The 16,236-nt window shown below is 39.5% G+C and overlaps 1 protein-coding gene across 2 annotated transcripts in view; it reads right to left on the reverse strand.

The window, feature by feature from the left end:
• The window catches only part of COPG2 (COPI coat complex subunit gamma 2), a 117,817-nt gene that overhangs the window by 52,079 nt on the left and 49,502 nt on the right, over positions 1 to 16,236 (reverse strand). For both annotated transcript variants that reach the window (XM_023250572.2, XM_045052760.1), the window contains 5 exons: positions 10,099 to 10,232; positions 9,478 to 9,545; positions 6,534 to 6,722; positions 2,276 to 2,371; positions 1,713 to 1,956 (listed from right to left, as the gene is read on the reverse strand). In XM_023250572.2, coding sequence (XP_023106340.1) covers positions 1,713 to 1,956; positions 2,276 to 2,371; positions 6,534 to 6,722; positions 9,478 to 9,545; positions 10,099 to 10,232 — 731 coding nt within the window. The remainder of the gene's footprint in view (positions 1 to 1,712; positions 1,957 to 2,275; positions 2,372 to 6,533; positions 6,723 to 9,477; positions 9,546 to 10,098; positions 10,233 to 16,236) is intronic.

Here is a 16,236-nt window from a genome sequence, read left to right on the forward strand (position 1 = left end):
CGCTAAAACTTGAGGGGACGAGTCAAGCTAGCCGGAGGGAACGGGCGGGGAAGGAGCGCCACAGGCAGAGAGAACAAATCCAAGGCAGGGGGAGGCAGTGACACGACGAAACAGGTACGCTTGAGCCTCACGCTTCTTATGACCGGACATCGAATACGGGGCACACCTGCGTATTTGTAACAGGGCGCGTTACGAACTGGCTGCTCGTAAGCAGACCCTGTGCGCCAAGGCCATTTTGGAAGCCAAGTGTGGAGAACAGACTGGACCCCTGTGAGACTACCATGCGGTCGGACTAGGCGGGCATCTGAAATGGAGGAGGGCCTACACCAGCACTTGGGGAAACAGAAAAGAGAGAATGCAGAAACGCTAAGGCGGCGGAGTTGACGTGACTTTGTCAGGGAGCCGGTGGGGCTTCTAAAACGGCAGAATACGTTTCCGTCTTCACGGCTGAGTGGATGGTAAAGGTGAGGACTTCCATTTGGGTTGCATCTGAAGTGCCTTAGACAGGGGCATACAAGTTCAGGGAAGAGACCCGGGACCGCAATGCCACGGCATAGCGGTGGAGCTCGGAAAACAACCCCCACAAAAGACAGCGTTGTAGCCATTAGTACGAAGTGTGTGTATTCTCAAGTGTGTATTTTTTGAGGGTGTATTTTTAAGTCGGTAAGACAGACCCCCAAGGGAAACGAGCATTTTAAGGAACGAAAGAGAAGCCTTACAAATCAGACCGGGGAGGGACGGAAGTCACGGGCTCTCGTGGACACCGAGCGGAGAGTTTCAAGATGTGTTCAGCCACTCATTCAGGCCGAAGGAGGTGAACAAAGGTAAGAACTTGATTTTCCAACTAGCTTATCGGTAATTTTAAAAATTAGCTTCGGAGGGCTTTTAAGGGAGAGAGCCAGTTTATCGTGCGTTGAAGAAAAAATGGGGAATAAATTCACGGAGGCAGTTAGTAATGGCTGCTTCAAGTTTACCTGACAGGGGAGGTATAGTCAATACCTAGTAAGAAACAGTGTATCAGAGGAAGGTTTATGTATATATTTTTTATAAATTTTCTTGAATATTTATTCATTTTTTGAGGGACAGAGAACAAGAACAAGCGGGAGAGGGACAGAGACAGAGAAGGAGACACAGAATCCGAAGCAGACTCCAGGCTCTGAGCTGTCAGCGCAGAGCCCGACGAGGGGCTCAAACTCACGAACCGCGAGATCATGACCTGAGCTGAAGTCGGACGCTTAACCGACTGAGCCACCCAGGTGCCCCGGTTTATATTTTTAATAGGAGAGCTTTTCACCTGTTCATATGCTCAGGGGAAGGAATGATTAGAGAGGAGGAAGTAAAAAAAAAAATGTCCTAAGATCTCTTGAAAAAGTCACTTAAACACACACACACACACACACACACACACACACACACACACACACACACTTCATACTAATGGCTCTAAGTCTGAAAAAAACCACCTGATGCCATCACAGCATTCCCATCATACTGAAAGTCAAGAGTTATCTGTCTCTAACCAGCAGCAGAAATCCGGATGGAAACCGAGCACCAAGAGCTGCGTTATCTGGCCCAAGTAGGTCCCAAGCCCCCACCCTCACTCAGACCTTGCAACTTCATTTTCCAATTTCATCACCACCCCCCCCCCCCCGAGTTAATAAGCATTTCAGAGGATTAGGAGTCCCGTCGGTACCAGTGTTCCAATGACTCACCAGCTCTGACAGCCTCGTTCTCCAGTACGACCCTATTAAAGATAAAGCGGATATACTTGGAGGGGACGGGCGTTCTGGGGCCCTCTTTGCCCAACAAGTGTAGAATCTTAGTGGCCAGAACAGTGTGCTCACAGTCCTCGATGAATTCACAAAGGTGGGCTAGACCGGCTTCTTTACCCTCGGGGTTCTCTTCCACAATGCTGATTATGCAGTCCACGATGGCTCGCTTATATTCGAAGCCTCCCTGGCAAAAGAGAAAACGGCCATTCACTCGGAGGAGGACGCTTTTTGAAGAAATGCTTCTAACTCCGAGGCCCAAGCTCATCATATTCAAATTTCCTTTCCTTTCCCTTCTGAAAGAAACAAAAGTGTCTGGGCTCCCAGTGCTAAAACAACAGCATGTTTAGTGATGAGAAGACGACAACCAGAATTAAAGCACACTATTTCGGAGGCATGCTGAGAGGATAAAGCTGTTTTAAGTAACGACGGATGGGATCTCATGGGAATCGGTAAGAATTTGAGAGAGCAACTTTCTATGATGAGAATGTGTCTTGTCTACCTACATCATCTCGGAGCATGTTGGAGAGGAAAGTCATCATGACGCTGTGCTTTCGAGGGTATTTCTGGCAGAGAGCACTGATTGCCTGTACAACCACCACCTGTAGAAAAACACAGAAAGGATGTTCGTCTCTACAGCTTTAGCTACGAGGCACACTTTGCCTCTTACTGGCTGCAAGCTAAGAAGGGGCTGTAGTTACACCTCAAATGGCAATAAGGCTTCTCCGTGAAGGATCGGGTAGGAGGGCTCAAAGGAAAATAAACAACGATTTTCAAGAGACCCCATCCCCTTGCTCCAAGCACATAAGCCCGGAAAAATTTTAAAGCCAACAGTGAAGAGAAAAAGCGTCAACAGACCGATTTCCGTAGAAGAAAGAGTTACTGAGGAACTAGTTCACAAAATGGTTTCTAGGAAAATGTTACCACAACTTAACTTTAAAGACCAGTGTCAAGAAGTAAGTAGGGTGTGAAATGTTACCCTACTTGCAAGCTAACACGTGAGTCTGCAATTTCACGGATTGCTGGGAGAGAGAACACGGGACTCCTGGATCAGAGATGGGCGGCTAAATACTCACAGCAATGGCAGTAGTTAGAGCATCAGCATCTGGGGGCAGTATCCTCGGCCCCAATTCCCAGAGGGCAATGCGAAAGGGCCACGGTAGCTCTCATTAGAGAAGAACCCTGAGGTATGGAACTCAAATATCTTACATCTTTATTATACTGGACAGTGAGCATGCCTGCTTTTTGCTCTAGACAAAGCACTAGGTGTATCTTCTAGGGAAAGGTGGAAACCTGCCTTTTAATTTTTTAATTTTTAAATGTTTACTTATTTTTGAGAGAGAGACACACACACACACACAGTGCGAGCCAGGGAGGAACAGACAGAGAGGGAGACACAGAATCTGAAGCAGACTCCAGGCCCTGAGCTGTTAGCACAGAGCCCGACTGGGGGGGGGGGGGGCTCGAACCCACGAACCGTGAGATCATGACCTGAGCCCAAGTCAGTCGCTTCACCGACTGAGCCACCCAGGCAACCCAGTTTTATTTTTTTTTAATGTTTATTTATTTTTGAGACAGAGAGAGCGAGAGAGAGCATGAGCAGGAGAGGGGCAGAGAGAGAGGGAGACACAGAATCTGATGCAGGGTACAGGCTCTGAGCTGTCAGCACAGAGCCTGACGTAGGGCTTGAACCCATGAACCATGAGATCATGACCTAAGCTGAAGTCGGACCCTTAACCAACTGAGCCAACTAGGCTCCCCTGTCCTTTACTTTTAGAGGGAGAAGCTATTATCTCTAAGGCTGGAAGAGATCTTGAACTACACAAAGGGAACATGTACATGCATAACTAATGAGATCTAATGGATACAAACGTGTATAATAGCAACAACAGACAATATCAGAAAAGCATTTTAAGAACATTCAAAACTAACATAAACTTACTATAAAATATTAAGGCACAACAGTACGCTTGAACAAATTAAAAGATATCCCTTGTTCTCGTATAGGATGTCTCAACAACGTCAAGATGGTATCTGTTCTCCCCTACGTTAACTTACAAAGTCAATGTGATCCCAATAAAAATGTCAATGAGATTTTTCATGAAGCTAGACAAGTTAGTACTAAAATCCACAAGGAAAAATAAACACGTAAGAATAGCTAGAGAAAAAAACCAAAGAGGGGGTATTAATCCTTCCTATAAAGCTCGTATATTTAAAATAGTGTGTGGTACTGATGTATGACTAAATGAACAACAAAACAGAACAGAAAGCCCAAAAATAGACCCATGTACATATGGAAACTTCGTATATGATAAAGGTGGTGTCTCAAACCACTGGGGCAAAGACCCGTCTTGTAAATAAAATTTGGAGGCAGGGAGAGCAATGAAATAATCATTGAAAAAGGATAAGATTAGATCCATTTCTCATACCGTATGTAATAATAAAACCCAATGGATCAGAGATTTAAATGTAAAACATGAAACTATATATACACTAGAAGAAATCATAGGTGAATCCTTATTCACCCAGTCAGAATCTATAATCTGAAGGGAAAGGCTTTCTAACTATTCCCCAAAAGTCAAATGCAACAAGATGGACAAATCTGACTACATAAAAAGAACGAACGTTCGCATAAATAAAATATGAAAGACATAAGAAAAGTCAAAAGACAAATGACAAACGGGGAGAAAATATCACATTTCACAGATAAAGAGCTAATATCCCTACTATATAAAAAACCTGAAATAACTGAGGAAATAAAAGACCAAACTTCCTATAGAAGAAGATGGAGAAAAGAGATGAGCGAACAATATTCAAAAAGAATTATTAAATGATGTTCAAAAATGTAAAAAGATGTTTACCTTCCTTCTTAAGAAGAGAAACTCATTAAAACTACATTGAGATACATTCTCTCACCCATCAGGTTGGCAAAACTTCAAAATACAAGACACTCTACTGGTGAGACTATGGGGAAACTGGCACTCTATTACATTGCTGGTGCAATTTAGCATTCTGTACAAAACTGCCTGTCGATTTACCCTTCAACCTAGCATGTGACCTTCTAGGAACCGACCCTGAGATGCACCTCCAACATTTTGAGAAAACATAGCACAAGGTTATCCGCTGCAGTTATTTGTAATTGCAAAAGACTGAAACCTAAATGTCTAAGCACAGGAGGCTCATTCAGTAAGCTATACTACAAAATGACCTTCATAATCTCCCAAGGTTCCCCAGGATTCAAAATGTCCACCTGAATATACAGGCTACGTTTGTTTCTTTAAAAGTCTAGATATATACTAGAAGGGAGTAAATAGAGCCAGTTATGCTTCTTGGCTGAGAATTAAATAAGAAAGAAATAATAACATCTTTCTACTTTAATTCTTTTAACTGAAATTTATTTTATTGTTCTTTTGATCATCTCTGACACATTCTCACCAGTTCTATTCAACACTGTAGTGGAAGTCCTAGTCATTTTAATTAGGCAAGAAGAAAAAGAAAGGGAAGGCTTTTAGATTGGAAATGAAGAAGTAAAACGGTCTCTATTCACAGATAACATGATTATTTATATAGACAATCCTAAGGAATGCATAACAACTACTAGAACCAATAAGGTTTCAGTATCAGAAAGGATACCAAGTTATGAGAAAAAAAAGTATTTTTATATACTACTAACAAACAATAAAACAGAAATTTTAATAGAAAAAAAAGCATAAAATATTTATAATTTAGCAAAAGATGAGCAAGACCAATAGAGTAATTGGTAATAAACATTACTCAGAGACATTAAAGAAGACCTATATAAAGGCAGAGGTATACCATATTCATGAACTGGAAGAATATGGTTATGATGTCAGTTCTCCCCATATTTATTTATAGATTCAACATAACCCCAATCATAATCCTAACTGACTTTGTTTTATACAAATTATAAATCAGCTCTAAATTTTATATGGAAATGTCAAGGATTTTAATTAAATAATTATTAAATATTAATATATAATATTATAATTAATATAATATTTAAAAAGGGCAAATTGAAAGAACATACTACTTGACACTTAAAGAGGTACCATAAAGCTACATTAATCAATACAGTTTGGTAATGATACAGGATTGACAAAGAGATCAACGGAATATTCTAAGGAGCCCAGATATATACCTACAATTATATAATTATCTGCTTTTCAGACAAAGATGTCAAAGCATTCCAATGGGGAAAGAGAATTCTTTTCAAAAAATTATGTTGGAATGACTAGATATTAGTATGGAAAAAACCTGAAATTATCACATGCAATACATAAATTCAAATTGGATCATAGGCCAAAATGTAAAAGCTGAAACCATAAAACATTTAAAAAACAAGAAAGCATCTTTAAGGCTTGGAAGTAGACGAAACAATAACAGTAAAAGAAAAAGATTAATAAATTAGACTTCAGAAAAATTGAACACTTTTGCTCATCCAAAGACACTGTGAAGGGGCGCCTGGATGGATGAGTCGGTTAAGCGTCCAACTTCGGCTCAGGTCATGATCTCACGGTTTGTGAGTTCGAGCCCCGCATAGGGCTCTGTGCTGACAGCTCAGAGCCTGGAGCCTGCTTCGGATTCTGTGTGTGTGTCTCTCTCTGCCCCTCCCCCGCTCATGCGCTGTCTCTCTCTGTCTCAAAAATAAATAAGCATTAAAAAAATAATAATAATAAGACACTGTTAAGAAAAGAAATAGGCAAGCCCGAGACTGGGAGAAAACAATCATATTTAAACTTTTACCTTGAACTCATCTGAGATTTCAGACACAAAAGAAGATATCTGTTTCATGAGCCTGTCCACACTGCTCTCACTCCCTGTTTTGAGGAGTGTAGTAATGGCCAGGGTAGCAATGCTTCTGTTTGAGTCTGTGATCAAGTTTTCTAAGTCCAGATTGCAGGCAGTAACAGCAGAGGGGTGCTTCATTGCCACCTTGTGGAAGGGCAAGAAAAATAAATTAAGCAAACTGCTATTGCTGAAGACCGGAACTTGAAAAAACAATGAAAGAAAAAAATAGAAATTTTAATTAAGGTACGTGACTTTTAAAAATCTAAATGGGGGTGGGGGGGGCGCCTGGGTGGCTCAGTTGGTTGAGCGTCCAACTTTGGCTCAGGTCATGATCTCACAGCTCATGAGTTCGAGCCCCGTGTCGGGCTCTTGTGCTGACAGCTCAGAGCCTGGAGCCTGCTTCGGATTCTGTGTCTCCCGCTCTCTCTGCCCCTAACCCACTCACATTCTGTCTCTGTCTCTCTCAAAAATAAACAAACATTAAAAAAAATTTTTTTTTTTTAAATCTAAATGGGACAATATAGGTCCAAAGTAATTGTTTCAAGAAGAACACTTCCAATCAATATGGTATGAAATAGCATTTGGTAAATGATTAACTGCCAGAGTCATAGTGTATAACAGCATTTTCTCTTCCTAGGTTTCTAACAATATCGTAGTCCGTGTTTTATTACACTTGGCCTGTTTTTCTTTATAGTGCATGTGTACATGGATGTCTATTCTACTAGATGTAAGGATCTCGGAGAATAGCACCTAGTGTGGTAAATACTGCTCAAAGAGTGTTAATGGCTTATCACTTAGAAAATATTTCTGTCTTTAAGCAAACTCCAGCCAAATTGGTTTGTTCATGCTCATCACAACATGTCTATCATCTGGCTTCTTTGCTTCTGTCAAAATTGTTCACCCCTCTGACTATCTCAATACTGGTATAGAATCCATTACCCACAATTTAAAAAAAATTGAAAACTCAGCAAAGCATTGGCATCGAAATTCATTTTAACAGGAAAATCCGACCCAAACTAATGTAAAACTAGTTAAATAATAATTTAAGAGGATAGTCATATATATACTACAGAAATATTAATGTGTCTAATGACAGGGTATTGCTCGAGGTTCAGTGGGGTGAGTATGTAAGAGATAGAACCATATCACCTTCCTAAAACTCACACAATACTGAATTCTGAGACACATCTGGCCCTAATATTACAGATAAAAGAATGTGGACCTATGTCAACTCTTTAAAATATAACTCTAATTGTTATTCTCTATTGGGACACCTGGGTGGCTCTGTCGGTTAAGCGTCCGACTCTCAGTTTCAGTTCAGGTCATGATCTCGTGGTTTCATGGGTTCAAGCCCCGCGTCGGGCTCTGCGCTGACAGTGTGGAGCCTGCTTGGGATTCTCTCTCTCCCTCTCTCTCTCTGCCCCTCCTCTGCTTATGCTCTCTCGCTCTCTCTCAAATAAAAACTTAAAAAAAAAAATCTTTTTTTTTTTTTTTAATTTTTTTTTTTCAACGTTTATTTATTTTTGGGACAGAGAGAGACAGAGCATGAACGGGGGAGGGGCAGAGAGAGAGGGAGACACAGAATCGGAAACAGGCTCCAGGCTCTAAGCCATCAGTCCAGAGCCTGACGCGGGGCTCGAACTCACAGACCGCGAGATTGTGACCTGGCTGAAGTCGGACGCTTAACCGACTGCGCCACCCAGGCGCCCCCCCCCCAAAAAAATCTTTAATTGTTATTCTATACAGGGTTCTTCCATGGCCGTCCTAAGTTTCTTCCGTGGCTTCTCTCTCCTCCAGTTGTTCATACAATTAATTTATAACTGATCACACACTACCTGATGACAAGTCTTCCACTACCTTAAACTTTCATTTATGGTTACTTATTCTGTGTTTCTAAGTTATATCCTGTAGAACTATGCTGTCCAATATGGTAGCCAATAGCCAAATGTGACTAATAAGCATTTGAAATGTGGCTAGTCCAAATTAAGATATGCTCTAAATATAAAATATACACTGGATATTAAACATTTGATATGAAAAAACATAAGGCAAAATAGATCTTTGATAATTTTATAATGATTACATGTCGATACGACATTTTACATATATTAGGGTAAATTAAATGTATTATTACCATTCATTTCATCTTGACAGGGCACCTGGGTGGCTCAATCGGTTAAGCTTAAACGTCTGACTTCAGCCCAGGTCATGATCTCACAGTTTGTGAGTTCGAGCCCCACGTGGGGCTCTGTGCTGACAGCTCAGAGCCTGGAGCCTGCTTTGGATTCTGTGTGTGTGTGTGTGTGTGTGTGTGTCTCTCTCTGTCCCTTTCTCGCTCATGCTCTGTCTCTCTCAAAAATAAACATTAAAAATTTTTAAAATAAAAAACATAAAATTAATCTCATCTTGAAAAATGTTTTAATGTGGTCAGTATAAAATTTAAAATTACGTATGTGAGTCACATTGTGTTACACCAGCATTGTCCCAGAGAAATTTCTACAGCAGTAGAAACGTTCTTTATTTTTGCACTGTCCAATATGAGGGTCACTAACCATGTCACTATTGAGCACATGAAGTGTGACTAGAGTGACTGAGGGGCTGAATTTTTAATTTTATTTCATTTTGATTAATTTAAATGGAAATGGCCACTCATGGCCAATGGCCATCATATTGGACACTGTGGTTTTCAGCTACAGAGTGCTCAGCAGTCAGAAATGAATTATTAGTCTTTAGTTGAATAGCAAAAATGGCCATACCTAAAGCCACAAATACAAGGAAGGTGCTCTAGAAGTGAAGTCCATAAATCGTGCCTACTAACCTTGAGAGAAAGCCAAATGCCTCACATGAATGTTTCTCAGTCAAACATGGATACAAGTCACTAGTTGGCAAGAGGACCTACCTTGTTCAAGGTCCTCACAGCTGCATATCTCAACGCTGGCTTAGGAGAGCTACAGAAAAGCTGAAGAACTAGGGGAAATACAGATCACCATGAATATATCTCATTTCATCATATAGTACATGAAGAATCATATTCAAAATATGCATAAGGAGATTAGATCGCAGCATCAGTACCTCATATGAGAAACACGTCATCAAAAATAGAAAAAGCACTTCTTGAGCTATAAAAGTTTAAATATAGGAAACAAAGTTTATTTATCTGTAAGAATTAATATATCCATGAATATTGGAATCTGTGGACTACTTATAGCTATAAGAGCAAATGGACTTTTTTAACCATGAAGGAGAACTCAAGGCAAGAAGAACTGAAGGCAGGAGTGTTACTTGTCTTCTAAGTAAAATTTTTTAATGTTTCACACAGGGAAATAGTAACTTCAGAAAAAAAAAGCGCCAATTAAGTAAAGAACAACAAAAATAAATGACCCACCTAGCAGAATGCAAAGGCATACAGAGAGAGCTAAGGTTCAAAAATCATTCTTACCACCTCTCCTGCAGACCCGTGGGACTTAAAACAAAAACACACTAATGTAAACAACAGCCGGGTAGGGAACATACAACTGACCTGAAACAGCAGGTGCCAACTCCCTTGCAGTACAGTTAGGAAGATGGATGATGGCTGACGCAGCTTCATAAATAACCATTTCATGTTTATTTCGCAAGCAGCTCTCGATGAAATCGAACAGTGGGCTTTCATGGCTGACAATAAATACGGGGCATGATCAGATACCAAAAGAACAGGTGCAATAAGAATCGAAGTTAAAAACATAGGGAGATCGAGGAACACTTTCGGAATTATGGGTGGAGGGCCCCTGAAAATACATTCCTCCATAAAAGCAAAGAGAACACTGGCATAAGGTTCCAAAATTAACTTGCTCAGCCCTCTAGAAATTAGCCAAAGGCTTGCGACAATCCTAGCAACATTTACTCAAGAAAAGTTACATCTTCATAAGAACAACAAGCTTTCTGGTGTTCTCCTTTGCTCTATTTCTATTCCCTCTGTCCAATTTCATGGAAGCCTTGGAAATCAGCAGCCTCAGAACTGTAGTAGCTACGAAAGCCAGCAGCCTAGCAGCCACCAGAGGAGACAGATGGGTTTGGAGCTCCATCAAAAGCCCAGTCCCCAGGGAAATATCACTATTTGACCTGACTCGTGCTCCCTAGAAAAGCTTCATTCATGGAGCTGATCTTCATTTCATCTGACTCAGAGTTCATTCAGTGAGGAAAGCCCTATCCTCAGCAAGTTTGTCCCAAAAAATCAGTGGCCACGGTTTATCACTGCAGTTGCCAGAGACAATGAGGCCACTCGGGACAAACAAGAGGGTGGCTGAAAACCTTAAAAGGAAAATCTGAGAAATGAGATCTCCACAAGAGGCCTTGGCAATATCTGACATATTCCTGGGGATCCAGAAGGCCATGCACACGTAGAAGACTGTGCAAATGCCCAGGAAAGGCCAGACAAGCCCTAATCCCTTGACTTTGAGGTTCTACGCAAGTAGGCAGTGAAGGCTAAGGCAGAGTTGTAAACTGCCAGGGCATGGAAGGCATGCCCCAACACACAAAGTGCCCACTGGAAAAAGATTTGGATATATTGGCTTAAATCATTTAAGAAAATCTGTCAAGGAGCTCCTGGGTGGCTCAGTCGATTAAGCATCTGACTTCAGCTCAGGACATGATCTCATGGTTCGTGAGTTCGAGCCCCACGTCAGGCTCTCTGCTGTCAGCACAGAACCCACTTTGTATCCTCTGTCCCCCTCTCTCTCTCTGACCCTCCCATGCTTGTGCGTACACACACATGCTCTCTCTCTCAAAAATAAACATTAAAAAGAAAAAAGAAAAAAGAAAATCTGTTAAATCATTATCTGATGACTTAGCTAATCCAGCAGACTTCAGTACCTGTACATGACAAAGAGTAAGACTGCAGAATTAGTCCAGGAAAGTCACTGAACAAACAGCAACAAACAGCAATAATAACAACCTCTGAGGATGGAGAAGAGAGAAATGTGATTTACAGAGTTACCACAATACATAAAATATCTAATTTTTGACAAAAAGTGATGACACATGTTAAAGAAATAGTAAAGTATGCCCCATATGTAGGGGAGAAAACCAGTCCGTACCGATTATTCTTGAGGAAGCCCAGGTATTGGAATTATTGGGCAAAGATTTTGTCAGTAAATATAAACACGTTCAAGAAATAAAGGAAATCATGTCTAAAGAATGAAAGAGAATTAAAGACATGACAATCATACCTCACCAAAGAGAGAATATCGATAAAGAGAAATGAGTTTCGGTTTATTTGTTTTGTTTTCTTTTAAAAAGCCAAATAGGAATTCTGGATTTGGAAAGTGCAATAATGAATGAAAAATTCAAATCTGCAATTCAACGGCTGATTTGCACTGGCAGTAGAAAGAAATCAGTAAACCTGAAGGAAGTAGAAAGAAATCAGATAATCCAGCTAAGAAAGAAAAAAGAATAAAAAAAAAAAAAGAGCAGAGCTTTGGAAATCTATGGAATAGGACCCAGTGTATGAACAAACATTTGCATAATAGGAGGCCCAGAAGGAAAATTGAGAGAAAAAAGGGCAAAAGGAATATATGAAGAAATGACTAACAAAACTGCCCAAATTTGATGAAAAGCATTAATCTATGCACTTGAGTAGCTCAACAAATCCCAAGCAGAATAAAAAGAAAAAGACCCACACAGTGACACACCATAGCCAATCCACTGAAAGCAGAAGACAAAGAGAAAATCTTGACAGCAGCAAGGTAAAAACTACTGCATCATGCTTCAAAAGGGATCATCAATATGATCAATGGCTAACTTTTCACCTGAAACAAGGGAAGAGATAGGGCATAGAATGCCATATTCAAAGTACTGAAATATAAAAACAAGAATTCTATATCCAGCAAAACTATCCTCCAAAAAACAAAGGCTAAATAAGGATATTCCCAGAGAAGCAATGACTAAAAGAAAGCACTGCTGACAGATTTACAAAAAAACATCCTAAAGGAAGTCCTTTATGCTTAAAGATTTACACCGAACAGTGATGTGAACAATCAAGGAGAAATACAGAGCACTAGACATGATAATTATGTGAGTTGATATCAAAGACAACTTTTTTTTCATTTCTCTTCTTCACTACTTTAAAGGACATGAAATGGTATAAAGCAATAATTATAACCCTACAGTTGACCCTTGAACAACACAGGTTTGAACTACATGGATCAACTTATATGCAGACTTTTTATGATAGAGTACTGCAAATATATTCTCTCTTCCTTATAATTTTCTTAATGACATTTTCTTTTCTCTAGCCTACTTTATTATAAGAATATAGCATTTAATACATATAACACAAAATACGTGGTTTATGGTATCAGTAAGGCTTCTGGTCAACAGTAGACTATTAGAAGTTAAATTTTAGAGAAGTCAAAAATTATATGCAGATTTTTAATTAGATGGAGGGCTGGCTCCCCTACTCCCCACATTGTTCAAGGATCAACTGTATATTGCTGGATTTATAACACATACATGCCATATATATGGCAATTATAGCAAACAGGAGCCCAGAGAGAATGAAACTATATTGGAGAAAAGATTCTGTATTTTACTAAAATTAAATTAGTATTAATCTGAAGCAGTCTGTGGTAAAGTAAAATGCATATTCTAATCCCTAGAGTAACAGCTAAGAAAAAACTGGAAAAAAAGTTAAAATACTGACAGAGACATTAAAATGATACACTGAAAATATTTAACACAAAACAAGGTAGTCAAAGAGGAGAGAAACAGAAAAAGACAGGAGACATAGAACAATCAGCACAATGGCAAAAGTAAATCCAACTCTATTAATAATTATATTAAATGTAAATAGTCTAATTATCCCAACAAAAAAATAGAAATGGCCAGACAGGATAAAAAAAGCAAGATCCAATTATATGCTGTCCACAAGAGTCACACATTCAGATTCAATAAATCATATGGAAAATGGAAAAATATTTTAAACTGAATGAAAACAAAGACACATGAAAATTTATGAGATGTAGCTAAAGCAATGCTGGGAGGGAAATGTAGAGTTTTAGACACCAATACCAAAGAAGAAAAGTCCCGAATCCATAACCAAAGCTTCCACAATTAAGAAATTAGAAAAACAAGAGTGAATCAACCCGACAGCAAGCAAAAGAAAGGAAATAAAATCAGAACAGAGATCAAAAGACTAGAATGCAGAAAAAAAAAAAAAAAAAAGAAAATCAATGAAACTCAAAGTTAGTTCTTTGAAAAGATCAACAAAATTGACAAATCTTTAGCTAGACTAATCAAGAAAAAAAGAAAAGAAAAAACACAAATTATCAAAATAAGGAATGAAGAAAGGAACAACACTACTGACCCTAAGGAAACTTAAATGATGATAAGGGGATATTACGAACAACTATATGCCATTTCCAGGACTTTGTCCCCCAAAATGCCAAACTACTAAAATTGGCTCATGAAGAAATGCACAATCTAAATAGGTCTAGGAGTTATTTAAAACCTTCCCTCAAAGAAAAGCACAGGTCCCAGTGATGCCACTGGTCACTTCTATCAAATATTTCAAGAAATAATACCAATCTTCCAGAAACTCTCCCAGGAAATAAATGAGGGTGCACGACTTCCCAGCTAATGCTGCGATGCCAGGATTACCTATGAACAAGCTTAACAAATGTTCACAAGAGGACTACAGCCCAGCATTTCTGTCATAGACACAAAACTCCTTACTAAAAATGACCAAACTGAATCAAGCAATATATAAAAGAATAATCAATACACACAACAATGCACAATAATCAAGTAGCATTTATTCCATGAATGCAAAATCAGTTTAACAACAGAACACCGATTTATGTTATATACCAAATTAATAATATAAAGGACAGAAACCACAATATCTTTTTCTTTTTTTAAAAAATTTTTTTTCAACGTTTTTTATTTATTTTTGGGACAGAGAGAGACAGAGCATGAACGGGGGAGGGGCAGAGAGAGAGGGAGACACAGAATCAGAAACAGGCTCCAGGCTCCGAGCCATCAGCCCAGAGCCTGACGCGGGGCTCGAACTCACAAACCGCGAGATCGTGACCTGGCTGAAGTCGGACGCTTAACCGACTGCGCCACCCAGGCGCCCCCTTTTTTTTTTTTAATTTTTTTTTCAACGTTTTTTATTTATTTTTGGGACAGAGAGAGACAGAGCATGAACGAGGGAGGGGCAGAGAGAGAGGGAGACACAGAATCGGAAACAGGCACAATATCTTAATAAATGCAGAAAAGCAACTGACGAAATCTAACACCCATTCGATGATAAATATTCTCAAAAACCTAGAGACTAAAGGAAATGTCTTCCATCTGATAAAGGGCACCTTCAAAAAATGCACATCAGGCCTAGAGTTTTCCCCTCATATTCAGGGACAAGACAAGGACATCTACTGTCACCACTTCTACTCAACATTTTAGTTAAAGTTCAAGACAGTAAAATCAGGCAAAAAAAAGAAATTAAAGACATCCGGTTTGGAAAGGAAGAAGTAAAACTATCTGTTCACAGATGACATGATCCTGAACACAGAGAATCCCAAGGAATAACACACACACACACACACACACACAAATACAACTAATAAATGACCATAGCAAGGCTACAGGATACAAGATGAACCTGCAAAAATCAACTGTATTTCTATATATCGACAACAATAATCCAAAATGAAATTAATAATTCCATTCGTAATAACGTCGAAAAGAATAAAATACTTAGAGGGGTGCCTCGGTGGCTCAGTCGGTTGGGCGACCGACTTCGGCTCAGGTCATGATCTCACACTCCGTGAGTTCAAGCCCCGCATCGGGCTCTGTGCTGACAGCTTAGAGCCTGGAGCCTGTTTCAGATTCTGTGTCTCCCTCTCTCTCTGACCCTCCCCCGTTCATGCTCTGTCTCTCTATGTCTCAAAAATAAATAAACGTAAAAAAAAAAAAAAAAGTAAAAAAAAAAAGTAAAAAAAAAAAAGAATAAAATACTTAGAAATGCATTTAATAAAACAGTGCAAGACCTTCCCCACCGAAAACTACAAAAGCCTGCTGAGAAATCTAAGTAATTTCAGAAGCAGTCTCTGATCATGGACTGGAAGACTCAATATCAAGATGGCAACTCTCCCAAAATGATTTATTCAAAGTAGGTCTATTGTTCTATTCAATGTAAAATCCCTACCAAAATGCTGGCAGTCTTTTGTTGCAGACATTCAAAGCTGTTCCTAAAATTTATACAGAAACGCAAGGACCAAACAGTCAAAACAGTTTTCAAAAACCTAAATATATAAAGCAAACATTGACATATCTGATGGGAAACACAGCAATACAATAATAGTAAAACACTTCAAGACTCTATTTTCTTTTTTTTTTTTTAATTTTTTTTTATGTTTATTTATTTTTGACAGAGAGAGACAGAGCATGAGCAGGGGAGGGGTAGAGAGAGAGAGGGAGACACAGAATATGAAGCAGGCTCCAGGCTCTGAGCTGTCAGCACAGAGCTCAACGTGAGGCTCGAACTCACAGACTGCGAGATCATGACCTGAGCCAAAGTCGGACGCTCAACCGACTGAGCCACCCAGGCGCCCCCAAGACTCTATTTTCAATAATGGATACAACATCCAGAGAGGAAATCAAGTGGATTGGAATAACGTTA

The sequence above is a fragment of the Felis catus genome, chromosome A2, assembly GCF_018350175.1.
Source record: "Felis catus isolate Fca126 chromosome A2, F.catus_Fca126_mat1.0, whole genome shotgun sequence".
Taxonomy (NCBI): domain Eukaryota; kingdom Metazoa; phylum Chordata; class Mammalia; order Carnivora; family Felidae; genus Felis; species Felis catus.